This window comes from Chamaea fasciata, unplaced genomic scaffold, assembly GCF_029207755.1.
Source record: "Chamaea fasciata isolate MVZ Bird 193981 ecotype frontalis unplaced genomic scaffold, bChaFas1.0.hap1 SCAF_11, whole genome shotgun sequence".
Lineage (NCBI taxonomy): Eukaryota > Metazoa > Chordata > Aves > Passeriformes > Sylviidae > Chamaea > Chamaea fasciata.
Genome location: NW_027094096.1, coordinates 16,838,106 through 16,862,213, shown reverse-complemented (window position 1 = coordinate 16,862,213; position 24,108 = coordinate 16,838,106). Strand labels below are relative to the sequence as shown.

Here is a 24,108-nt window from a genome sequence, read left to right as displayed (position 1 = left end):
AAAGAACCTTTTCCTGATACCCAACTTACACCCCCACGACACAGCTTCAGGCCATACTCTTGGGCCCTGTCACTGGTCAGCACAGAAAAGAAATCAGTGCCTGCTCCTCTGCGTCCTGTCGTGAGGAGGGGAAGCTGTGATGAAGTCTCTCCTCCATCCATCCAATGGATGGATGTATCCGGTGTAAACTCCAGAGGTTCTGGAGGGAGGGAGCTGCCCTGCATGTCCACCCCGACGTGCAGTGCTTCAGTAGTGGCTCAGTCTTTCTCCAGGGAAAATACAGCACCCCTCACCCGTCCCACGCCACAGCCAAGGGTGGTGAGGCTGAGTGATTGATTACGGGCTCACTTTTGTGAAGAAGCCATTGAACCCCTCCAAAGGAGCAAGTGCAAGCCGAAACATTGTGATTTAACAGCCATGACTTTTAAAAAGCTTCAAAACGAGTCTGAGGTCATATGTACCATCCCGTGGGAAATGTTATGTGGAGGGTTTTGCTGTTCCCCGAAAGTCACACTCCAGGTCGTGCACAAATTGAGCAGTGCTGTCGCATCCCTCTGCAGGCTCCTTAATGGGTGACAGCCACAGGCAGCAACAAAGCAGTCAGGCAAGTCACCATCTATTTCCCACCAGAGGAAAAGGAGAGGAAGACTCATAATCAAAATATTTCAAATGAATATAACAGAGAATCAGCAGTGTGATGCCTCCAGCAGCCAAAGAAAGATTCTAGAAAATGCGTCGTGATTTTTTACATCCCTGGTGTCCTGGTTTGGAAAGACAGGTAACTGCTAAGGAAGGCAGGAGCCTCCCTCCGAATTATGATGATTTTGAAATTAAGGGGCTCTCAGGCAAAGATGTGAAAATAGGAATAACAGTTCTTTACTAGGAAAATGAAAATAAAAATGTAGTGGTACAAAAAAGCAAACAAACAAAGAAAACACTGACGGAGTCAGAATACAACCTGCACCTTGTTGGTAGGGTATTGGTAGCAGTCCAGTTAAGTCCTCCTGGAATGACAGATGTGGTTCTGTTGAAGCAATGATTCTTTAGAAGGGAGTAGTTTTCTCTGAAGGTCCAGTGGTGGTGAGATGGGTCCAGCCTTCCTCTGGGAATCCAGTGGAAACAGGCTGCCTAGGTGTTCTGACTTTCAGATTTTTATGCTTGACTCCTCCCGCTGTGTGGAGCATCTCACAATGGGATGATGTAATTTTATCAGTTATGCAGTGAGAGCAATGGTCCATTAACAGAAGATATCTCCCTGGGCGGAGGATGGGTTGTGGAAGAGATAAAGAACACTGCCCCACTTGGTTTTAACAGCTGGCCCATTATCAAAAGATCCCCCCTGGAGTTATGAGCCATTGGGTCATGGAAGAGATAAAGAACACTGCCCCGCCTGGTTTTAACAGAGGGTAATAGAAGATATACTTTTGGTTACATCTTGCATTGCAACCGGCTTCCAAGGGCTGCACAGAGTGGGCGTGTTCTGATGTAACAGTTTTGAGGGTGGGTTTTAGGGTTCACCTCAAGCCACTTGGGCACTCTAAAAGCCATTCATCCCACTGGAATGGCTCAGCTGTGCTTGCTCAGAGAACAGGCATCACCACAGAGCATCCCATCTTCCAATGGGCACGCTAAGATGTACTCTGTTAGCACCCACTCTCTCAGGAACCCACCTGGTACTCTAACTCTTGGGGAGATTAGAAGCTTTAGCACTCTTCCGCAGATCTACTGCAGCCTTTCTGAGGCTGGAGTCTTAGCAAAGTAGGAATCCAAACATCCACCCTCATATTCCAAAACAATTACAGAGAGATTGAGAAATCAGTGCAGTATCTGCTGAAGAGTGTGAGGAGCAATGATCACTCACAGCATCCATGGGTGCCAAATTGCACCAAACCAAGGAGCAGTTACTGCAGGGAGGAGTTCTGGCAGTCATGGGGTGTGTGGGCTGCTGGCCTGACCTAATGTCCTAAATACCTTGACTTTCCATCAATTAATACCATCTCATGTGACACAGCTGGGATTCATAGCCCAATTGTTGTGGGAGTCATAGGAACAAATCTGGATAACCAGAAGCAGAAATCAGCTTTATGGATTAATTTACAAAGAATTGTCAAAATGCTCACCTGAGAAATGCAGACAAGCTATCCAGGATAGTGCACCTTGTTGAGCAGAAGAAAATGCCACAGGAGGAAGAAATATTAAATACATAGATTTATTATGTTTTTTTATATAAATATTTCATTAATTTCACAGAAATAAAAATAAAAATAACAGAACCATTTCAAGACAGAAGCTGAGCCTTAGAAGTCTGCCTTAGAAGCAATGGCTATTGGCAATACAGTTTTAGGACCAAACCAAAATTATATAAAAAACAAAGGGCAATTTAAATAACAGACATAATAATAATAATAAGAATATTGTGCCTAAAGCTATACCAGCATCCACAAGGAAGAGGGAATGTTGTAATGTGTGGAACACGTGTAGACTGTGCTTTGTAGAGCTGTTAATTTTGTTATGTACTAAAGGAAGAATATGATGCTTTTGTGCACTTAAATAAAAAATACTCCAAAGCATTCTCCCCAGTGTCCATCCTTCTGTGGAATGTTTGTCACCTTCAATAGTAGAAGCAGCCAAATGCAGCCACCACACAAAACAGGCTGTCCTGGGGAAAACAGAGAAAGGCTCTGTGTTAGTCAAGAAAAGCTTTTTGCTAGTCTAGTGGAACAGGCAACCCTCAGAGAACATTTAGACCAGAGCCTGACTGTATGGTAATACATTGCAATTTTCTGTCTTTCTTTTTCACCTCACTTGTGGTGTAGTCCAGGTCAGTGCATCTGAATGCCAGAAGTGCCTCAATTTCCTCCATCCACACACCCACAGGTGTCTAGGTGTCAGAATAAAATAAAATAAAATAAAATAAAATAAAATAAAATAAAATAAAATAAAATAAAATAAAATAAAATAAAATAAAATAAAATAAAATAAAATTTAAATAAAACCTTGACTTTGGCTCCTGGGTTTCAGCCATGCTCCATGAGTGCAGTTCAGCAAAGGATGTAAGAAAAGACTTTGTCTCTTGTGCTTTCTCTCCCCACCACTAACATGGTGTGACTACAATGACTTTTGTCCTGTACTGTGTCACATACTCAGGAGAGAACTTTTACTATGTTGGTTGTTATATCTAAGTATGTTTTGTAAATAAGGATGTAAATTGGGCTGTTTCAATAATCTTGATTCCTTCCTTCTAGCAGTTGTTTCTTTTCTGCTCCATATTTAAGGTCAGTCTGCCTCTCATACAAAAGCAAGTAACCTTGCACTTCCCATGGGAATCCAGCCCATACTCACGTTCATGAACACGTCGTGAGCACAGCTGTCAGTGTCAGCGTCCCAGAAACATCGTGCAGCCATGCTAGACAAAGGAGCCAGACAGGGACATTACCCAGAGTTCATGTGTAATGACCTAAGTGACCACAGACACTCCCCTTGAAAACCAAACAGAGCTTGCTTTAAAGGTAATGGAATTGGAAAGTGTGCTCCTGAATCCCAAGCCTAGTTTTCTACGGCTGAATTCTACCACATGCTGTAATCCCCTCAGTATGTGCTCCACCTTCAAACTCATCAGCTGTCAAGCCTGCCACGTTCACAGTGCAGCAGGACTTGAAACCTCATTGCTATGATGCTTAAGAATCTTTGACTTCTGGCCTATGCATATCAGGGGCTAATTTAGCTTATCTGTTCTTGTGCTTCACCTCCTGCACCCTCATGGAACACACTCACAACTTATTTATAGGGAGCTATCGCATTCCTTGGCAGATGCCGTGCTACGAAACCACGACCTCTTCAAGTCTTTTTGTATCTATGCCCTCTGTTCCCTGACCATCCTGATGGACTTCTACACCCAAGCCCTATCCTGAGGACAAACAACTAGACTGTAACAGGATATTGCATATGAGACCTTGCTTCTGCTTTGTCTAAAGGCACTGACATTCCCTTTTCTCTGCTGCAAGTGTCCCACTCCCTGCCTGGCCCAGTCAGCCTCAGCTGACAGGATTCCTTTTGGGGCACAGTCCTGTAATGTATTACTAACTGTGCTAAGGTGTATTTTGCATTAAGGATGTACTTCAATCTTGCCTCCTGTCTGTTGCAAACTGGAAAATTTCCCCAACTGCTCTGTCAGCCTGTGTGGCTGGACCTCACATTTCTGATCAGGTCACCTGAACATTGAACTGTTCACCTTGGTACAGTGCTTCTGGAGTGTCTGCTACAGACAGACATTCCTGACAAAAGCCTGAGCAGCAGGTACAGATATTCCTCTCTGACCTCCAGAACAGGGAGGCAGCAGATCTGATTACAGCTCTGCTGGACTTATCTTCTGCTGGAGTACCAGGCACAATAATAAAGATAAGCCCAGCAGATCAAGCACATAAACCTTGTGAGCTGTTCCCTTTTGTCTTCTCCCTACCCACTAGTAAAGGAAATCTACAGCCCACTATTGCAGCCAAGAGGAATTCTTTTGTCTGACTGCAGGCATCTGGAGCTGACTGCAAGTGCTTAGCACCCACATGGGAATCTAGGCTTGGTTCCCATGACAGTATTGCAGGGGGATTATAGAAATTGAAACTTCTGAAAAATGTAAATGAAGTGCTTATGGAAGCTTTCTGACTTTAGACAAAAGTGAGTTACCATGGCTTTTGTGCTCCAAAAGGGCCTTGGGAATGGATGGGGGGTGTACCCTAATTCATCATGAATACAACACAAAATGCCTCTGCCACATTCTTCAAAAACGATTTTCAGCATTTCAGCTTGCTAAGAACCACCATAGGGTAAATTATCACTGGCTAATTCAAGCAGTCACAACCTAAGCACTCAAGTTGCCATTAAAAGAGAAAAGAAAGTGATTTACACTTTGTCATCTGCAGACAGATCTTTGTAGCTAGGGAAGTTGGAAGCAGCTTCCAAAGAAAAAAAAAAACATACCTTAACCCCCAAAAAACATGATAGAAATACAATTAGAAGATGCAAAACTTACTTCACTCCTTCTCCTCTCTGCTCTCCAATGACAACCTGCACCACCATCTTGTACCTGTCAAATCCCTCCTCTGGAAAGAGAAAAAAAAAATAGTGAGAGAAATAACTTTTTAAAAAAATGAGTCCAAAACACGACCCTGAAAGCTAAAGATTTCTGGCTACAAAGCAAGTGGCTGTACAAACCTATGCAAGTGGCCAAGTGGACAGACTGCCTTGCAAAGCCTAATTTTCCTACTGTGGAGTACCATGGTTTTGCTGGAGTTGAAGGGTGAACAGGGTAGTTGGCATCCATTAAAAGATGCATCTAAGGCACAAGACAGGCCTGAGCAGCCACACTGTGTGTCAGCATTCTGCTTTGACAACTTTCAAGAACTGGCTACATGGAGAGAACTTAAATAAGGCTGTGGGTGGACAAAATGGAATTTGAAAAAAACCTGTCTTATTTTAAAACTGTTTTGATGCAAAGGTATTGTGAGATTCTTCTGCCACACAGATGCTTCCTATGCTTCTGAGTGGTATAAAAGGCCACATAATAGCTGTGTTATTTGTGTCTTCAGAAACATGCTATTGTTTCACAACAGTAAAGAAGTACCTCTGGGGCACAGGCCCGATCTAATCAGGCCATGGCAATGTTCCAGGAGCCAAATCAGAACAAGCACGTTTAAAATCAAATATAGATCCCAATGCCTGTCTTCAACAAAGCAGTGTCCCGGGACGACTCCAGTGCCCTGTTTCCACTGGAGGATTGAACACACCACGTTGGCTCTGTTAACATCCAACACGTCAATGCTTATCAGAGATGCCAGCTGATAAGAGTGGCCACCCCGGGCCAGCCTCCCTTCAGGCTGCTGCCACTGTGGTTACAAGTTACTGAAGCCAAGCCCTGTGCAGAGGAGCTCAGCACGAACACGTGCAGGGACTACAGCTGCTGCTGGCTTTAAAGCATATGTGTAATTCTGGGAGAAGCACAAATCCACGGCTCCTGCCGAGGGGGACTGTGTGGCTGTGCCACCACGTCAGGCCAGCCCAGCAGATGGAGCACCAGCCTGTACCCGGGAGGAAGGGAAAAAAGCGTGTCCCTGCCAGCACACACACCCATATACTTGCTCCAGCACTGAACTCAGGAAACACCTGCTGGTGCCTGCACTTTTCTTCTTGAACTCAAAAATGTTGGAGGGCATCCTGTGCAGCACAACCTTTTTCCAGTGCTGTAAGGCTGTAGTCACACCCCTCCTTGGCTGACTGCTCCTCTCTCCCCCTTCCCTGTGCCCCCTAAGCCTTGTTCTGATCTCCACTGCTATTCCAACTCTGATCTAACTCACAGCAGAAAAGGAGGGGAACTGGCTCTGTTTATAGAAGCAAGAAGCAATGAAGCATCACTTCTTTCTCCTCTCTAATGCAGCTTCTTTCCCCCTGCAGACCCTCCAAAGCTGACAGCACACACCTGCCAAGCTATACAGAAACAAATCTTGCCTGCTTGAATTAGGTCTCCAGTTCTGCAGGCAAGCAATGTACATATATAGGACAGATTGCTGCATACCAGCAGACTCGAGTCAGTCAATGGGGAAGAAATCAGTTTCAAGAATAAAGGAAGAAAGAGGGATGTTGTCAAAAGGGAGAGGACATGGCAAGAAAATAAATTACATCCCCAGCAAACCTCCTTACCTTTCAGTCTGTCTTTTATTGTCTCTGATAAAGACTTTGTAAGCTCAGGCATTTCTTCTGGGATGTACTGTACGTTGGCCAGCTTCTCCTTCAGTATAGCACGGATACATTCTTTTACTGTGGACGACTTAAATCTATAGTGAAAAAAAAAAAAAAAAAAAAAAGAAGGATGCAGTAGAGAGCCCAGAAAGTTCACACAGTTCTTAGAAACATACACAATGCCACTTGGGAAGATGTAGCTTTCACGTATTAGAGAAAAATAACAGATGAAAAGCCACGTGGGAAAAAGAGCCCCGCTAAAATGGAGATGTTGCCAAACACCGATCAAGAGGGGTGAAACCAGCCCCACTAGAAGTTGTCCCTCCAGCAGCATCCCCCACTTAAGTGGGTGTCAAAGCTGGTCTGGGAGCCCGGTGCCCTCCAACCCCCAAACCCTCGGCGTTCCCCCTCCCCACACCCCCACGGCCTCACGCCGGCCCCTCACGCCCAGGGGCGCCCTCCCCGACATTCCCACCGCAGCTCCCGCATTCCCGGGGCTCCAACGCCCCATCCATGGCGCCGGCCCGCATCCCCCCCTCTTTCCGCGGCGGCCTCACCGGTGCTGGAGGCCGGGCCGCAGGCTGTAGGTGTTCTCGGCCCCCTCGTCCGGGCCCAGCTCGCCCATGGCCCCCGCAGGCCCCGGCGTTGGTTACCGGGACAACCGCGGCCGCTTCCGCCGCCCGCCCCGCGCGTCACCGCGGCCCGCCCCGGGCCCGGGCCCGGCCGCTTCTTGCTGCGTGTGTTACTGGATGTTGTGTTTTCTGTTCCTGCAGCCTATGGTGTTATTTTGAAAAAAAAAAAAAAAAAAAGTCAAAAAAATTTTTTTTTGCAATAAAAAGACTTGTGCAATGAAGTAGTTGGTAAATAAGTGCTAAACAATTGCGGTAATAATTGCGGGGTATTTTAATAATTGTAGTAATTGTAAAATTTTACAGCGGCTTGTAGAAGACGCCGAGGTGCTGGAGCAAGTCCAGAGGAGGGCGGTGGAGCTGGGGAAGGGCCTGGAGCACAGATCCTCTGAGGAGCAGCTGAGGGAGCTGGAGTTGTTTAGTCTGGAGAAAAGGAGGCTCAGGAGGGACCTTATCCCTCTTACAGCTCCCTGAGAGGAGGGTGCAGCCAGGTGGGGCTCAGCCCCTTCTCCCAGGCAACCAGCAACAGGATGAGAGGGCACAGCTGTTCCATTGGAGCTTTAGGTTGGACAGTAGGAGGAATTTCTTAATCATAGAAAGGGTGATTAATATCGGAATGGACTGCCTAGGGAGGTGATTGGAGTCACTGTCTGGAGGTGTTTAAAGAAAGACTAGATGTGGCACTTAGTGCCATGCTGTAGTTGTCCTGGTGGTGTTCAGTCACAGGTTCCATGTGATGATCTCAGAGGTCTTCCCCAGCCTCACTGACTCTGTGATTCTGTAACTAAAACGTTTGAAGAGGTTGCTGCCTGGGCTGCGGCTGGGGTTATGACGGGGAGAGAGTGGGATAAGACAGCCTGGCCTCACTGGGTGCTTCCTCCTGCCCCAAACCAGCTGGCGGCCACAGCTCCTGCACTCAGCCCAGGGCTTGGAGGGCTCCCTTCCTGCCTCCCTACCACACATCCCAGACATCAGGGAGGAGATCCCAACCTTGCTCCTTTCATCCAACAACTTCTTAAATCCTCCATAAAGGCCTAAAATTCTTGCTCCCCCAAATCCTACCCCTTGCGCCCTTTCCCCTTCCCATAGCTGCTGTGTGTCCCAGGGAAGGCTGCCTGTGCCGCAGCCCCTGCTGAGAAGCTGACACTCTGTTTCCTCCGCAGTTTATCTTGAAGCAGCGATCTTTGTGATCGATTGTGCTTCCCACGTGCAGCGGATGACACGGCTGAGAAAGGTCCCTGTGTGCCTCACCCAGCTCCGAATGGAAACAGTGTGAAGGCACAGCCAGTGCTGCTGTGGAGTGGTGCTGCTGCCGCAGAGGAGAGGCTGGAGGGGGTCATGAACTGTGACAGGGCTGGGTGTGCCTGAAGGTGCCCCTTGGGTACAGGAGGTTTGAGGTTGCACCAGGAGGGAAGTGTTTGCTTGGGATGCACAGGCATATCCCAGCTGGTGCCAGATCATGCCCCAACCTGCTCTGAGCATGGATGGGTTGCTGAGACCCTGAGCAGCAGCAGCTCCTAATTTCCACAGACCTTACCAACACTTCCTCACTTCTTGCTAGAGATGGACTGTCAGACTCCTTAGTACCACTGGGCTGGGTGCCAGCTCTGCTCGCCAGCAGCAGCACTCACTGCCATGCTGGAGGTGACATTGGTCCCTTGCCCTACCCATGTGGCACCTTCCCATCATAGTTACCATTACTCTGTCCAGGCCCTGCAGGTTTCTGCTTGTTAAAGGAACAGTTTTGTGTCTCTGCTCCATCCCTGTTCTTACTCACTGCTTACCGCTGCTTACTCACACCCACAGGACGCTGCCTGTCCCCACAGGGTCAGATGTTGCTGCTCATGCAAATCGTTTGCGGAGACCTTCATAATTTCTGAGAAGTATCTGAAAGACCTCAAGACACTCTGTGATTATTTGCAAACACTATTAACCATTTCCTCTTCTCACCCCAGGCACTTGGCTCCCGCCTGGGTCAGACCCACAGATGTGAATTCAGTTAAACCGTTGGGGGAAGGATCTTCGGAACGTGTGGGCTTCTCTCCCTCAGCATCTTTTTGTGGCAGTTTGTGTTTCCTCTTTCACTTGGGAAGCTATGCTTTCCCTGGACTTCAATGTCATGTAGCTCTGGGTTTCAGTCAGCTCCATCAGAGGTGTTTGATCACAGCTTTCTTTTTCTTCTTCAAAATTTTCAGTGCTCCTTAAATACCCCAGATCCTTTTAGACCATTTTGGGGCTGATGCTCAACCCTTTGAGGTGAGTGTTCAGGTGATAACTGTGTGCCCCAACAGGGATGACTCAGAAGACTGGGCCTTCCTTTGGGTCACAGCTGTGTTGATAGAACTCACCAGCTTCTGGTTGGAGAAAAACCATGACATTTGTTCTCCAATGAAGTGGTGTGACATGTGCTTGCTGAAGTTGCTGTTTCTTAGTTTTCAAGAACAAACTGTCTTCTCACTTATTTCTGTTTATCTGTCCTTTTTAGACTTTGTTTTCATCTGTTGGTGGCCAAATAGGAGAGGACTGCAATTTGCCACGCTCCAGCTCACAGAAAGAATTTCTATTTTTTTAAGCACCAAAGGACCTTTTTATGACCATGTCAGCAAACCCCAAGATGTACCATCCACCCCACCGGGCTGGAGGAGATTTATCAGCATGAGCAGGGAGCTGCATCATGGTTGGAGCCCGGCTGTTTTCCTTCGTGCACCAGGAGAACTTGGTGGAGGAGCCAGGGTGAGCTGTGCTGGTCTGACAGAGCGCAGGCAGGGTTCAAAGCCTGCCTGAAGCCCCAGGGCTGCTGTGGGGCTGGGGTTGGGCTCCTCTGCAATGCTGACACCTGAGGCTAACATTGCTGCTCACCTCGCTTTCCTCCATAGCAGCTTCCTAGCAGCTTGATCTTTTCTTTTATTCTTTTCACCACTGTGGTTTGCTTTCTTTTGAGAAAAGAGCATCTTGCCGTTGTTGGTTTCTCATGGACACGGCAGCCTTCCCGCCCTGGGTACCAGTTTATACCTATTTCATGTGTGCATTGGAAAGTTTGAGCAATTCATGCTATGATGCTAATCAGCCCTCTGCTGTTGCTGCATGGGGTGGGGAGGATGAGCCAGTTTTTCCTGCCTATCCCTGGCTTGCTGAGTTGTGATCTTGGTAATAATACCCATCACATCTTCCACCTATAGAAACCAAAACATGTGGCAAGTGCCAAACAACCCTGCCCATACCTGGCCCGAGTGCCTGGTGACACCATTTGGTGACATAAAGCCTCAAGGTGGAAAGGCCTCCTTGCTGTCAGCTTCCTCGTTTCCTGGAGTTTAGTTTAGTTTAGTTTAGTTTAGTTTTGTTTAGTCATGGGTTTTTTTAGTGGGAATCCAGGAAATTATGAAAGAAGAGGTGATGTCCAAGTCAAAACCCACATGCACCCTTGCAGGTGGTAGAGAGCACTCCCTTTGCCACCCTTCCAGGCAGCATGGTGGCCTCTGGCCAGGTGGCATAGAGAGGTGACACGGTGGACATGGCAGCCAGCCTTGCTCTGCAGCTCAAGGAGTTCCAGCAGCTTATGAGAAAGGAGTGATGCTGCAATGCCAGGATGAGACTGGAAAAGAGGACCAAGGCAGGCTGGACTGAGCCACCCTCCCAGGGTGAGCCCTGTCTGCCCCAGCTCAGTACCCCCTCCTTGGCCATCCCAGTTTGGCCATCCTGGTCGTATTGGGTTAATGGCTGAACTGGATGCTCTTGGAGGTATTTTCCAATCTCAATGATTCTATGATTTCATGATTCTATGAAATCAGGAGTGGCTGCCCCAGCCCACTCACCTGCCAGGGACACATTTGAAAGTGAGAGTTGAGCAAGCCCCAGCCCCACAGCTTGTTTCTGAAAGCTTGGAAAAATAATGAAGTCATCATTAGAATCACATCCTTCTCCCCAGTTATTAATTTTCCCCTGACACTTTCCAAAACTGCAGGGCACCGGGACTGTGTTCTAGAGAAGCAGAGGAGCGTGCTTTCACCGCTGGTTATTTCCTATGCCAGTATTAGTTAATGTGGTGAGTGGGGACCATGGATGGCAAAAAATTACAGAAGTCTTTTGCAAATGTCACCCCAATAACAGCACCCTGGCCATGGGCACTTGCCCTTGCTCTCTTCAAATCTGAGAAGAAACACACCTAAGGAGGCAAAACTCATCCTCCTCTCACTCCTCCTCATCTCCCATCCCATCCCATCCTGGTGGGAGCAGCCTACCAATAGGTGCCCCATGGCTGCTCAGACCCTCTTTACCCAGCACTGCATGTCCCCCAACCCCACTGCCTTGGGCACTCACTGGGAGCTCCTGTGGATGCCTGGGAACCCAACACTGCTTTTACTTGTGGGCCAGGCTTGGAACTGAGGACATGTCCCTTGTGGTCCCTGCCTCCTCCACCCCTGGAAGCTTTCCCCAAAAAGGGTGCAGGCTCAGAGGTGCCTGTCCCCACTGCTTGGCAGCTGGGTACCTGCGTGGGAACATGCCAGGAGCACGCAGGGAGGGGAAGGGGCCATGTCTGGCTCAGCTGATCCTTGCCTCGGTGGGGAGGAAGCTGGGGGCGGGAGGCAGCCCGGGTTTCCCTCTGGGGCAGAGATGGGCACGTTTCATTTCCACCCAGCCCTTGCTGTGTACGACAGAGAACAAGCTACCGCTGTGGGGAAGAAAGCACCGAGAGAGCACACACAGCACAGCCGCTCCCGCCTGCCTGGGCTGGGCACAGAGCGGCTCACCATGGCTCCAGGTGCCTCAAAGAAGACTTGGGGCAGCGTGGAGGTGGCCCTGGCTGACCTCTGTGCCATCCTGCTCTGCTGTGGGCCCATGCTGACCTGCTGCCGCCGGGGTAGGTACAGGAGTGTGGTATGCTCACTGACATGGCCATGTCATTTGCAGCTGGTGGGAAATATCTAAGGGCTGAGAGCTTTGTTGTTAAAAATTAGCTCTGGCATCAAGAAGTCAGAAACCCCAAAGCTTTTGGGTATATGCAGCTGAAGCAAAGGACTTGGGGGTTCTTGGGGCAGAAATGGGATTAAAGGATGGAGAAGGGGATAGGTCCCCAGCCCACAGTGCTGACACCTGAGCTGTGTTCTGACACAGTGACAGTGGCTGGAGTTTGGTGTTGAGCTTGTGGGTTTGCCAGTGGGGTGTGGGGGCTTCTTGCTAGCTCTTATGGCTTCAGTCTGTGCCCTTGGGCTGCAACTCCTGGTTTGGATTTGATCCTGAGGGATCCAGGGTCCTTGCTCTGGGTGAACTTTGTGGGAGAAGGAGAGGTTGAAGGGAAGGTGTGAGTCTGGGCAGGATGAGTGAGAGCTCTGGTGAAGCTGTGTCTCCCCTTCTTCCCAGCCCACTGTTTCTTTGGTGGATTCATGTATTTTTTGCCTTGAGGTTGGGCAGATGGCTAGGTGTCCCTTGGAGCAGATGTTACCTCTGAAGCTGGGAAGATACAGGAAAACATGCAAACCCAACATCTACTTTCAGAAGCGCTCTGAGCGCTTCATTCATTGGTGGCAGTAACACTAGTAGGGAATATAGTGCTGAACCTGCCAAATATTTTCTATTCAACACAAGAAATCCAAAACACGGCAAAAATTCCATCTCTTGGTGTGGACGCTGCCACAACCAGTGCTGACTGTGGGAACTGAGGCACTTTCCTGCCTCCTTCCTCCTATTTGGTCTCATCCCCCATTTCTCAGCCAGGTTTTCCATCAGATTTTGTATTTATTCACGGAATTTCCAGGTTCATTTTCTGGTTGGTGATGCTGGGGTTATGGTCCTATGGTCTCAGGCCAGAGTTGGAGGGATGAGAAGGATATTCTGACTCTGCCTGCAAGCCTGGGGCTGCTATTGGTGGTGATTTCTGAAAAGGGAAGGTACATTTCCATTAACAGGGACTTTTCAAAGCCATGGTGGTTTGAATACTTGGTTGGGTGACTGATGTGAAAAATGCTTCTTCCCATTTTTCATTGCTCTGAACAGAAATTAATGCAACAGCTTCCATGTTCTGCTCTGTGGAACTGGTTGAAGCAGGACATTGTGTGTGCCTGGCCCATGTTCGCAGCATTCCCACCATGCAGGATGGATGAACACACTGGAATAATGGGCAGGGAAATGAGGTGAAGCAGCAGGGCTGGTGCTAAAGCAGAGGAGCCTGTGGCTGACTGGATTCTGTGTTGGGAACAGCCTGGCAAGCCCAGCTGGAACCCCAGGTCCTGGCTGCCCACGCAGACATAAAGAGTGGACAGATCCCTGGAAAGGGATGGCACTGCAAGCTCCAGGTTGTTCTGCCCTGTCTGGTGGTCTCAGGCTGGAGATGACAAATACTTTGCCATGGGCAGCCCCTGCCTGCCCTGAGCTCCCAGCATGGTGTAGTGGGGAGAGCCCGAGCATTCCACCAGGCAGCCAGGCATTTGATGGGCTGCACCACAGAGCACTGCCCTGACCTGGGACTCTGTCCCTCTGCTCACTTTCAGAGTCAGCCTCAGCTGGAGAGAGGATGACTCAGATATTAAAAATAATACAACTCCCAAAGTCTGTTTTGCCTGGTACAGGTGTTCAGTGTTAATTTTAGGCAGCCCTGAGCACCATTTGGTCTGCTGAAACCATTTCACAGTACAGTTACTACCTCTGAGAGTCCCTTCTCTCCAGCCAGCAGGCACACATGGAATGGGAGAGACATGGGCTGATATACCTGCCCATGTCCCAGAGTGATGATGTGGTCTGGGCTTGCATCCCTGGCTCCCACACAGGGGTATGGCTGTTTCTGAGACCTGTGCCTTCTGTAACCATGCCTGCTCCTTGTTTCCTCTCTCCCAAAAAGTGATCATCTCCCCAGCAGTGTTAACTGCCCCTGAAGGTGCCAAAGCCACCTTCTTCTGCAATATCTCCATGGAGAACGACTCTGGCTCAGAGTACAGCCTCAACTGGTACAAGGAGACTAACCACAGCCAAGCCCAAAAAACTGCTGAGATCAGCCGATACAAACCCATGACGGAGACAGAGAAGTACCGGCTCATCAACCACACTCCTGTCTTTGAGATTGAGATCCTAAACCTCCACCAGAATGACTCAGGCTCCTACTACTGTGGATTGATCACCTTCTTTGAGCCCGATAAAGTAATGGAGAGCAGTCGGTCCCAGCTGATAGTCACAGGTCAGCCTGAGGGGCTGAGCTGATGGGGATGGGTCCCAAACCCATGGTAGCTCCAGGACTTAAGGCAGGCAGTAACCTGCTGGCAGAGGACCTGACATGGGTCAGGAAAGCACAACTCTGCCCTGTCCCCTCTCCTTTGCACCCTGGAGAGGCAATGGGACTATGACAGCCTATCTGGCACTGAGCCCTTTCTGAGAACAGCCCCCATGTTCCCCTGCTGTCTTTCACAAGTGCTGTAGAGGCCATGTTACACTCCTGACCTGCTGTTTTGTTCCCCCTTTTTTTAATGGCTATTGCAGCCGCCCCCCAGATTAATGCCACTGACGAGCCGGAGATGGAGGAAGGCAACCCCTCAGAGCACGTCAAGGCCATGCTCCTGGGCATCCTCCTGCTGGCTGGAGTGGCTGTGCTGCTGATCTTCGGCTACCTCACCTTAATGTACAGGAGAGGAGGTATGACTCCCCTGGAGGCCATGCAAACACAGTTTGGGGTCAGGCAGGTGTCTGCAGCTGCCTGGGGTACATGGATTGGTTCAATGTGCTGTGGCATACCCCTGTGGGACAGATGGAGATCCATGCCTGGGGGAGAGCAGTGCCTTGAGCCCTGCTTGCCCTTTGTAGAACTCCCAAATCATGTGCAGTGGCTCTACACCACTCGTTAGTGTGGTGCCTTAATGGTGCACTTGAATCCCTCCCGTGCCCCTTGCCCAGGTACCTTTGGAGCACCTCACCCTGCTGCAGCACAGGGCATTGCCTCAGACATGCCACAGGCACCCAAGGACTCTCACAGAGAATTCTGCTGCACTCCACTAATCCAAATTAAACCCCAGACTGCGGGCTGGTGTCTCACTTGTCCTTGTAATGCTCAGGGTGTTAGACCCTGTGGACAAGGAGGATGTGTGGTGAAAAGGTTGTGGTGTTCAGTGCTCTTTAGGACAAGGGTGAGGCTGGGCCAGCTTATGTGACACACAAATCTCCTCTAACCAAGTGTGTTACATTGCAGATGTGCAGAAACCACTGAGTGAAAACATGCCAGCGGTGAGTTTTCTGCCTCTGTCACCCCGCTGTGCTGCAGGAGAGCACCATGGCATTGCTGGGGTGAGGAGGGTGCTGGGCCTTCCTTTATCAACTCTTCACAAGCATCTCGCTGCTTCTGTCTTCTCTGCTGCTGCTGCTTGATCTTTTCTGCATAGCTACAACTGCTTTTCTGCACCTGCAGAAGCAAAGCCCCATCACAAAATCAAAATAAAACTACCCAATATAGGATGGGACTCTAGTCCAATTCTTCTTCAAAGCAGGCTTATCTTTGACAGTGGATTGTGTTGCTGTAGAAAATGGGAGGATGTTTCCCTCCAGTATATCAAGCTAAAATTTATTTTGTTGAAGCTGGTACCTATTTTCCCCTCTCTTTAGCCAGCCACCTCTAGAAGGGTTCTGTCTCCATCTTCTCTCCAACCCCATTCATTAGGTGGCTAAAGGCAGTGAGGGCCCTTTGCCCTCTCCTCTCTGGGCTGAGCAAACTCAGCCCTTGGCTCTTCTCCTGTACCCTGGAGCCCAATGGAGAGGTGGGAAAAGGGCTCCTAGCACAGCCCTGCCTTCCATGGCTGGACAGGCAGGGAGTCCAGCCTGCCTGCAGAGGCAGAGGCAGAGAGCTGAGACCCCAGGACTCATGATGTGATTCCTCTGTGCGTGTTCTACCCCAGGTCTGTGCATCTTTTTGCTGTGTATCACTCTCACCCTCCTAGGATGCTTCAGAGCTGATTTTGGCACTTGCTGTAGAAGGGGCTTGTGCTGGGGAAGCTGGGTACTTCTGTATGTTGAACCACCACGACGGGGTTACCTTACAGAAAGAAGAGAAGCCCCCTGTGGTGTCCATATCCACTGTGGACTATGGTGTGCTGGAGTTTCAGAGGGACCTGCACAGCCCGGTGCCCCCCAGGAGTTGGCCTGTTGAGCAGACTGAATACGCCACCATCGTCTTCCCTGAGGAGAAACCTGTCACGCCAGAGCGTGGCAAGAAATACCTGGATGAGAGGACTCGACAGCTGCCCTCACAGCCCTGCTGAGCTCAGGGCTCCTCCTCACCAGGGTGTGGGCATGAACAGGCTGCCCCAGACCCTCACTCTGGGAAAAATCCAGTGGGTCAGGACTAGAGCAACAGAGATGCTGCTGCTGGAGTTGATATTGAACAGTCCTGGTCACAGAGTTATTGTGGCCGTGGGGTGGCTACCACAGGATGAGGAAGGTCCCTGCTGTGCGCCATGTGCTGCCTCTTCACTCAGGGCAGGGAAGATGGGCTGGGGCAGAGCAGTGATGCCAACAGGTCTGTCCCAAAGGTGATTTACATTATGCCTCGGGTTTCTACCCAGTGCTCTCTGGAGTGGCCTTGCTGCTTCCCTGCCCCAGGTCTGAACCAACTATCAAAGTATGACTGTCGAAGAAAATGCTGGAGGTCAGAACAGGAGCGAATCCTGTGATATGCTACTCATGGGAGCCCAAGGCTTTTTGCAAGCTTCTCCTTGCTCAGAGCAGAGGCTGCCCTATGTACCCCTATTCAGAAATCCCTGGGAAGCAGGCAGCTGGTCTTCCGCCTGTCTCCAGGCATTTTCCTCCTCTACATGAGGGGTAATCTACCCCTGTGTCCCTCCCTCCCCAAGTGGGAGTCAGATATGGCCGTGGGGGTGAATAAAGGGTTTTGCATCTGAGGAGTTTGTTGACTCGTGATGGTAAGTGCGTGGGCAGGCAAATAACGGCTCTTGCAGTGCAGGGCAGAGCTGGGAGGTGGCAGCATCTGTTGTGGTTCCCGGGCCTCTCTGTGAGATATGCAAGCTGCTCTTCCACAAAGCTGCTCTTTAGAATTTAGAGAGGTTGATGCTCATTTTCTCCTTGCCCCTGTCTGAGCTGGTCACCCAGGCATGGCTGCAAACCAAAACTTAAGCCTTAATCAGACTTGTCTTGAGGCACTCACCCACTCCATGGGGATGAGCATCTCTGCAGTGCCAGGGGTCTGGCTGCCATCAGTCAGGGCAAAGCTCACAGTGTGGTGCTCAGTGCAGCTTTTTTGGCTTCAAATTTCCACTTTCTCTCTTGAAAGAGATGTGCTACCTGCCAGAAACCAGAGCGGAAAGAAGTGACAGCTGCTCGAGAGAGGAGAAACCCCAGTAAGGAGTGGCTTTGGAGGCAGAAGAGGCTTGCCAGGAGAGTGTGAAACTCAGTGAAAACTGAAAAGAGTCACTTACATCTCACACTTTGGCAGACTGTCAGCAGGTTTCTTCCTCCCTTACCCCCAGTAAAACCAGCGTGGTCTTGTGGCAGCCAACCTGGGCGCTGGGGGAAGGGATGAGGCAAGCCAGGCACTATATCTTGTACTCTGTGGGGACTGGAAAGTCCGTGAGAAACTTCCAGAGGGGACTAGATGGGATAAATATCCATTTGGGATAGCTTACACCTTTCTCCAGGGTAGGACAGTGGGTGTGGTGCCTCCTTTGGCCCCCAGTGCTGCTGAAGGCTCCCAGTAACCTCCACGGGCAGTGCTGTAACTCCCAAGCCATTCACTCACACCAGTTATGGTTCAGCCCGTTGGGGCTTTTTGTCAGCAGCAGGCCTGCTCCTTGCCCCAGCAGCTCTGTCAGAGACCTGCTGTGACCAGCAGGGCCCAGAAAACTGAGGCAAGAGGCAGCTGCAGTGGGAAAGTGGGAGCTCAGTCAGCAGTTTTGTGTTTTGCTTTCCCGTCAGACACGACACTGACATCATTGAGAGGGTGGACCCTGCTTCATATTTTCCATCCTACCTCTCAGGCAGCAGAGGTGCCAGACCTTCAGCACTTCCTGCACCCCTTGGCTGCAGCTATGACTCCTCCAGGTGTGGTTGGGGCTGAGTCTTTTTCTCTCTGGTTGGATGGTGGTCTGCAGCTGACCAGAGGCTCCCAAGCAATCCAGTGTGGTTGGAAGTGTAGCAAAAGCATCTCCCACTGCCATTCGGGATGGGAGAGCATCCAGACTGCAGCAGTGCCTGTGCCCCTCCAATCCCCATCAGCCTGGCTGCAATCCTGCCCCTTGTAGGGAGGAAGGCTGGGACCTCAAGATGCATGGGGTGAGTGGTGGGGATGCTCCAGGCTGCCAGACACCATCTCCCATCCCTGCTTGGAGCTCAGGATGCCCAGCACTAACAGACATGAGCTGTGCTCTCCTGCACCTGGAATAGCACTGGATATGCTGGCTGAGCATCCCCAAACCAAGCAGTGCCCTGAGATGGGTGTCAGGCCCCACACCCCAGCATCCCTCTTGGGAATGGGGAGTCAAGTGTGTTTGTGTGCAGGAGCTCTTCGTGCATATGTGTGCAAGCACACACCAATGCTCATGAATACACAGATGTGCAAAGAACTCACCAGGCAAATTTGTGTGCACACCCCCAGATTTGTGCAGCTACTGTACCAAATACCAGCCCCCCCCCCCGCAGACACACATCCCCTCAGGCCCCCCAGCCATGTGCTTCAGCTTCTGCTGAGCTGGGACCCAGGAGCAGCCAAGGGGGAGGCTGTGGGTGCTGGAGCTCCGGCATTTCCTGCACAGTGTGGTCTGGCAGTTAAAGTAACTGCTTCCGACCGCGGACACCCAGCGCTCCCCCGAGGAGTGGCTGCCACCACCTCAGTGCCAAAATGCTTCGTCAGCCCCCTGACACACCTCTGGAGGGCCTCACCCTGGTCCCACACTAGGGTCTTGATGATGGGGACTGGCCAGAACCCTCTGGGAGACCTCTGAGAGCCGGGACTGATCCCTGTCAGCATCTGCAAAACCTGGATGTGTGACAACATGCCTGGGCTATATCTAAGCAAGCAAAACCCTCCTACATGATGCTTGAGAGTCAGCCTAGCTCCTTATACACCTCAGCCTTGATTAAAGATGGTTGGGAACAACACGTGAGCAAGCATATCTTCAAGAAACCTGAACTCATAAACCATACCTTGGGAAAACTGGGCAGGCAGATGAAGATGGAAAGCAATCCTTTTCTGCACTTTGCAGCCATGTCTTTGAGGAGAGCCATGCCATGGAGCAGCAAGGCACTGTTTCTGAACACCAGGGCATTGCAGACGCCAGGAGGAGAAGAGGTGGTCAGGGTGTAGGACAGTAGGGTCAGTTTCAAGTGAGCACTCTCCTGATCACTGGGATGTCTCAGAGGTTTTTGGTTAGGAGAGGTTGGACCAGAGGTGATGCATCAGGCATGTGGGTTACTTGTCCCCCGGGTTAATGGGATGGCTTGTGGGTGGGACTGGTCTGTCAGGAACTGTGGTGTGGGAGCATTGCCATAGCCTTGGCTGTCTGGGAAAGTGTCTGTTGTTCCTGCAAGAGAAAGGCTGGAGGGAGATGGTGGGTGCTGTGGTTGGGGGGGGGGGGGGGGTAGGCTGCTGCACAGGCTGCCTGGACCCCTAATCATGGCCAGGCTGCACAGCTCTGGTGTGTTCTGAGGGGTCTGGGTCCACAACATCTCCTCCGTCCTGTCCCACCAAGAGTCTCACCCAACCTGTCACTGAGCAGTTGTAGCCTTACAGAGTATCTGTGTTTCCTCCTACCGCCCTTGTTCTGCTTTCTCTAGTTTTGCTTTGAGTTGTCTCCAGAGTTTCTTCTCCTCTCTATTCTTCCCTTTGGTAGGATGTGATGCTCATTGAAGGAGCTGGCAGTCTAGATCCTGGTGCATGGGGCTTGGAGGGCCAGGCAGGAGCTCTGTGCCCACCTGCTCCTCTGTCCCAAGACCAAACCCACTGCCCATGGCACTGGAGCAGAGCCTTTTTGGAGGGGATAGAGCTTGCTCTTTATGCCTGGAGGGACCATCATGAGGCTCACCAGGTGAACAAGGAGCCTAAACCCATGTGGGGTGATACCTGCCAAATCCGTTTGTCCCCTTAAATCGCTCTCCATTGCTCAGCATCCCTCTCCATCCCAGAAGTCCAGAATGATGGGGCAATGTGCCCTCTCTACAGTCCAGCTTGGGCATAGCCCCATTTCCAGAGGAACTGATCCTCCTTCCCTCAAATCCACCCTTAGATAGGTGAACCCTTCTGCTCCAAGGGCTCACCTGTGCAGACAGTCCACCATGGAAGGGAACCTATAGCCATTTCTTGTCCCTAGAGCTGGTAGGTTTCACCACGATGGGGTGACAGCCATTCACTGTTAACTGCATCAAGGTTGGAGGGGGACTGAGGCACAGAGAGCTGTCATGGAGCCATGTCCCAGGAGGATGTGAATGCCCAATTCACCATCTGCTTCATGGACGCAGAAAAGAGAGGATCTGGGAAATTCTAGATGAGTCATCCTGTCTCAGTACCCAGAAAACTGCTGGAACAAATTACCACCAAGTGGCAAACACTGTCAGGGCAGTACTGGGGCTGAGAACACAGATTTAGCAGGAACCTGTGTCAAACCATCCTCATTTTCTCTTCATTAGGGTGACAGACTGGATACCACAGGGAAAGCGGGAGTGATGCTATCTTTGTGCTGCCTTACATTACATTCTCATAAGCAAATGAGGAAATGGGAAATTCTGTCAGTGTGGGTGGATGGATTCTCAAGAAGCTCTATCCCATGAACAGTTTTCAATAGCTCATGCAGCAGACACATCCAACAGAGATTTTCTGGGGAAGCCTGATTCACATGAAAGCAAGAGGCTATTGAATGAGGATATAGGGACTGTTTGGGTGGGGGGTTAGAAATTGAATTCATTCTGATGACCTGGAGAAGAGAGCAAAAATTTCCTGAAAGAATGACTGATGGAAAAGAACTGGGTGTGTTCAGCACAGGAAAAAATGAGGGAAGTCTTCAGAGTGGGAAAAAGCCTCAGTATGAAGCAAGCAGTGAGAAGTGTTTAGGGTTCCACCCTAAATGTCAGTTGCTCTGTCCTGCAAACCTTGATGTGCCCATGACACAGCATCCCCACTGCTGAGGGGATGTTCCTCTCTTCAGTCCTGCATGGGGTTTGGGGTTGAATGTCCATTTCTGCCCCTTCCAGGGACTGCTGGCAGGATGGAGCCACCAGGGTAAGGGATGACCCACGTCAAAGGAAGGGATGGATATCCCAGCAGGAATGGGGCACATGTGGGCCAAGGAGGGTCCTTATGGGCAATGTGTGCACTTTGTCCCTTGGCTGGAAGGGTGGGGAATGTGGAGGCTGACACATAGTGAGAGATGAAGAGGAGGAGAAAGAACTTCGAGAAATCTTCCTGCTCACACAGAGGCGGCTCACCCAGGGGTGGGAGCTCCAGTCAAAAATAATTTCGTGCTGTGCGAAAACAGCAGGGAAATTACCACCCGGGCTTCACCTTGTGTGCTTCCTTCGCCCATCCCACGGAGAAGCCATGACCAGCGTGCTGGAATGAAGAGGATTGGCAGGGTCTGACCCTGGCAAGGGCTGCCAGCCCAAGGATGTCATTCTGTGTGCAGGACAGAGTTTGTCCCCACTCCCTGCTGAGGCCAGGCTGTGGGGAGATCCTGTAGGAACAGCTTTTGTTTCCAGGCAGGTACTGATAATTAGCAAGGTGCTTGGGCAGAGCCAGGAGGTGTGTGTGAAATGGAACAGGATGTCAAAGCAATTTCATCTCTGTGGGTTGTTCTAGGAAAGTCCCTCTAGTAAAAGCAAGTCAAAAACTTTAATAGAGGGACCAGCACTTGGCTATGTCAGAGATGACTGTGAGGGCTCAGCACATTGTGGGTCATGATTTGAGTTGTGTTGCCATGACATAAGAGGGCACTGGTTTCCATCACAGCCATGTTTTGAAGGCAAGAACCCGTTCCTGCACCAGGTATGACACTGTATCCCCACTGAGCAGTGTGCCAGAGGGGCTGTGTTTTGGCCCCTGGGGTGGGAAGTGTAGGGAGTGGTGCCTGTCCTGTGGGGAAGATCCCTCTGCCCTGTGTCAGCAGCCTTGAGGAGGAAGAGCTGGGTTCAAACCACAGATCCCCCAGATTAAGTGATTGGTTTGTTTGGGTGAATATAAGAGTGGCAGGAGACAGGACTGTGTCCCTGGGGGGCTCCTCCTCCTCAAAATAACTGGAGGTGTTTAACCACAGGCATGCCCTAGATGTAAAGGGAAGGTGCCAAGACCTTTAGGTTTTTCCTGCATTCAACCCCCTCCAGGGTAAATCTTGGACAATAACACAGACGGGGTCAAGGGGACAGGCAGATGTTGCAGGGTGGGGGCTCCATCCTAGTCACCCTGGTGCTGGCTGGGTCCCTATGCCATGCTGGGCCATAGTGCCAGATGTGAGGCCAACCCTTTCCCTACTTAGCTCCCACTTTCTGCACGATGACATTTGCAGCCCTGAAGACCCCTCTGTGGCAGGGTACATGAAGGGGTCTTCTGTAATGAACCTACAGATATGGGGGCCCCAGGGAAAGGAATGAGAGGAGGCCGGGAAGATCTGCTGCTTCTTCTCTTCCTCCTCATGAACCAGCCCTGTACCAGGGATGTCCTCCAGCTCCCATCTGTGAACATTGAAAACACTGGTGGCATCATCCCTCCTTCACTGCCCTGCTTGTAGTTGACTGCCCCAGCACAAGCAGGACCCAATGAACCCATGACAGGGGTCTTGGCAAGGGGGTCTATCTGTAGGTTAGGACTTTCTAACTCTTCATAAGCCTCCTGAAGACCTTGGCTTCTCTGCTCCCAAGCACTTTCTTTCCTTCCTGTCCTGCTCCAGATGATGGTATAAGGTGTAATTGAGAGTGGAAGGAACCTCAGAGAAGGAAAATGTGGAAGCTGAAGGTTTGCTCTGCCCTGGAATTTCATCACCTGCCTTTGCTGTCACAGGAGGGGCAGCACATATTGTGAAGGTGTTACCGGGCTCTTGGTACTAATGACTCCTGGCTTTTCACTTCCAGCAGCAAAGATCAGAGCCTCTCTGCCAGGCTGTGGTTCCTGGGATTTACCTACATGGACTGCCTGGAGCTAAACTTGTCTTATCAAGATCTTTCTCAAACTCAAGACCTGTTATCATTTGGCATCTTAGTTAACCTGCTCTCCATCCAGCATTGCTCTCCATAGGATTTTCTGGGGGACCTGTGCACCCCGGAGAGGGGTGAGGTGGGAGGCAGAGGGCTGCAGGTGGCCCCAGCCCTGCTGTTTACACCTTGCCTGGGTGCTCTCAGCTCAGAGCACGCCTCATCTCTTGATTTTACATACCATGCTGTCCTCCCCAAGTTTCCACCCTGCAGTTTCATGTTAGGCCTTTTTCTGCTCAAATTGGCTGAAAGTTGGTAAAAATAGCCCATGGTTGGTGGCAGCTATTGAGGGAGATAAGGTTATCTGGGTCTTTATCAGCTGCTGAGTCCTGCATTTTCAATGGGTTTCACTTTCATTATTCCTAAGCTGGGCAAATCTAAGTTCTCCCCGCTGTCATGAATGTGATGGGCATGGGGTTTTGTTTCCAGTCTTTTCTGCCTATGGACAGAGCAGCGGTGTGGCTTTCCATGGTCAGGGGCTCGTGTATACATATTGAGGAAACCCACCTTGTCCTTGCTTTAGGGGACGTTTCATCTGGCCAGGACCTGGTGCAGCGTCAGCAGAGACTGTTGACGCAGAGACTGGGATGGGGCG

At 50.5% G+C, this 24,108-nt stretch overlaps 2 protein-coding genes across 3 annotated transcripts; one reads left to right on the top strand and one right to left on the bottom strand.

Annotated features, from left to right (window-relative positions):
- Window positions 1–2,195: 2,195 nt before the first annotated feature.
- DYNLT2B (dynein light chain Tctex-type 2B) lies at window positions 2,196–7,442 on the bottom strand. Its single transcript, XM_066193863.1, has 5 exons — window positions 7,287–7,442; window positions 6,691–6,824; window positions 5,027–5,096; window positions 3,343–3,406; window positions 2,196–2,659 (listed from the first exon to the last, which is right to left on the bottom strand). The coding sequence occupies exons 1-5, from the start codon at window positions 7,352–7,354 to the stop codon at window positions 2,612–2,614; spliced, it is 384 nt and encodes a 127-aa protein (XP_066049960.1). The 5' UTR covers window positions 7,355–7,442; the 3' UTR covers window positions 2,196–2,611.
- A 4,570-nt stretch (window positions 7,443–12,012) lies between these two features.
- On the top strand, window positions 12,013–17,207 carry PDCD1 (programmed cell death 1). Of its 2 annotated transcripts, XM_066193862.1 has the most exons (5): window positions 12,013–12,216; window positions 14,191–14,523; window positions 14,823–14,975; window positions 15,526–15,560; window positions 16,370–17,207. In XM_066193862.1, exons 1-5 carry the CDS (start codon window positions 12,108–12,110, stop codon window positions 16,586–16,588), a joined length of 849 nt encoding a protein of 282 aa, XP_066049959.1. In that variant the 5' UTR covers window positions 12,013–12,107; the 3' UTR covers window positions 16,589–17,207. The 2 variants fall into 2 exon arrangements, with proteins under 2 accessions (XP_066049959.1, XP_066049958.1); XM_066193861.1 differs by lacking the exon at window positions 12,013–12,216 and having other exon boundaries at window positions 13,129–14,523; window positions 15,526–15,620.
- The last annotated feature ends 6,901 nt before the right edge of the window (window positions 17,208–24,108 follow it).

What these genes read in the sequence shown, in the direction of transcription:
- PDCD1 (XM_066193861.1), top strand. Translation starts at nt 14,124, where the DNA reads ATGGCTGTTTCTGAGACCTGTGCCTTCTGTAACCATGCCTGCTCCTTG. An exon ending in GTCCCAGCTGATAGTCACAG is followed by an intron (nt 14,524 to 14,822) that starts GTCAGCCTGAGG and finishes TGGCTATTGCAG; the next exon opens with CCGCCCCCCAGATTAATGCC. An exon ending in AGCACCATGGCATTGCTGGG is followed by an intron (nt 15,621 to 16,369) that starts GTGAGGAGGGTG and finishes GTTACCTTACAG; the next exon opens with AAAGAAGAGAAGCCCCCTGT.
- DYNLT2B (XM_066193863.1), bottom strand. Translation starts at nt 7,354, where the DNA reads ATGGGCGAGCTGGGCCCGGACGAGGGGGCCGAGAACACCTACAGCCTG. An exon ending in CAGAGAGGAGAAGGAGTGAA is followed by an intron (nt 3,407 to 5,026) that starts GTAAGTTTTGCA and finishes TCCTTTGTCTAG; the next exon opens with CATGGCTGCACGATGTTTCT. An exon ending in CTCACGACGTGTTCATGAAC is followed by an intron (nt 2,660 to 3,342) that starts GTGAGTATGGGC and finishes TGTTTTCCCCAG; the next exon opens with GACAGCCTGTTTTGTGTGGT.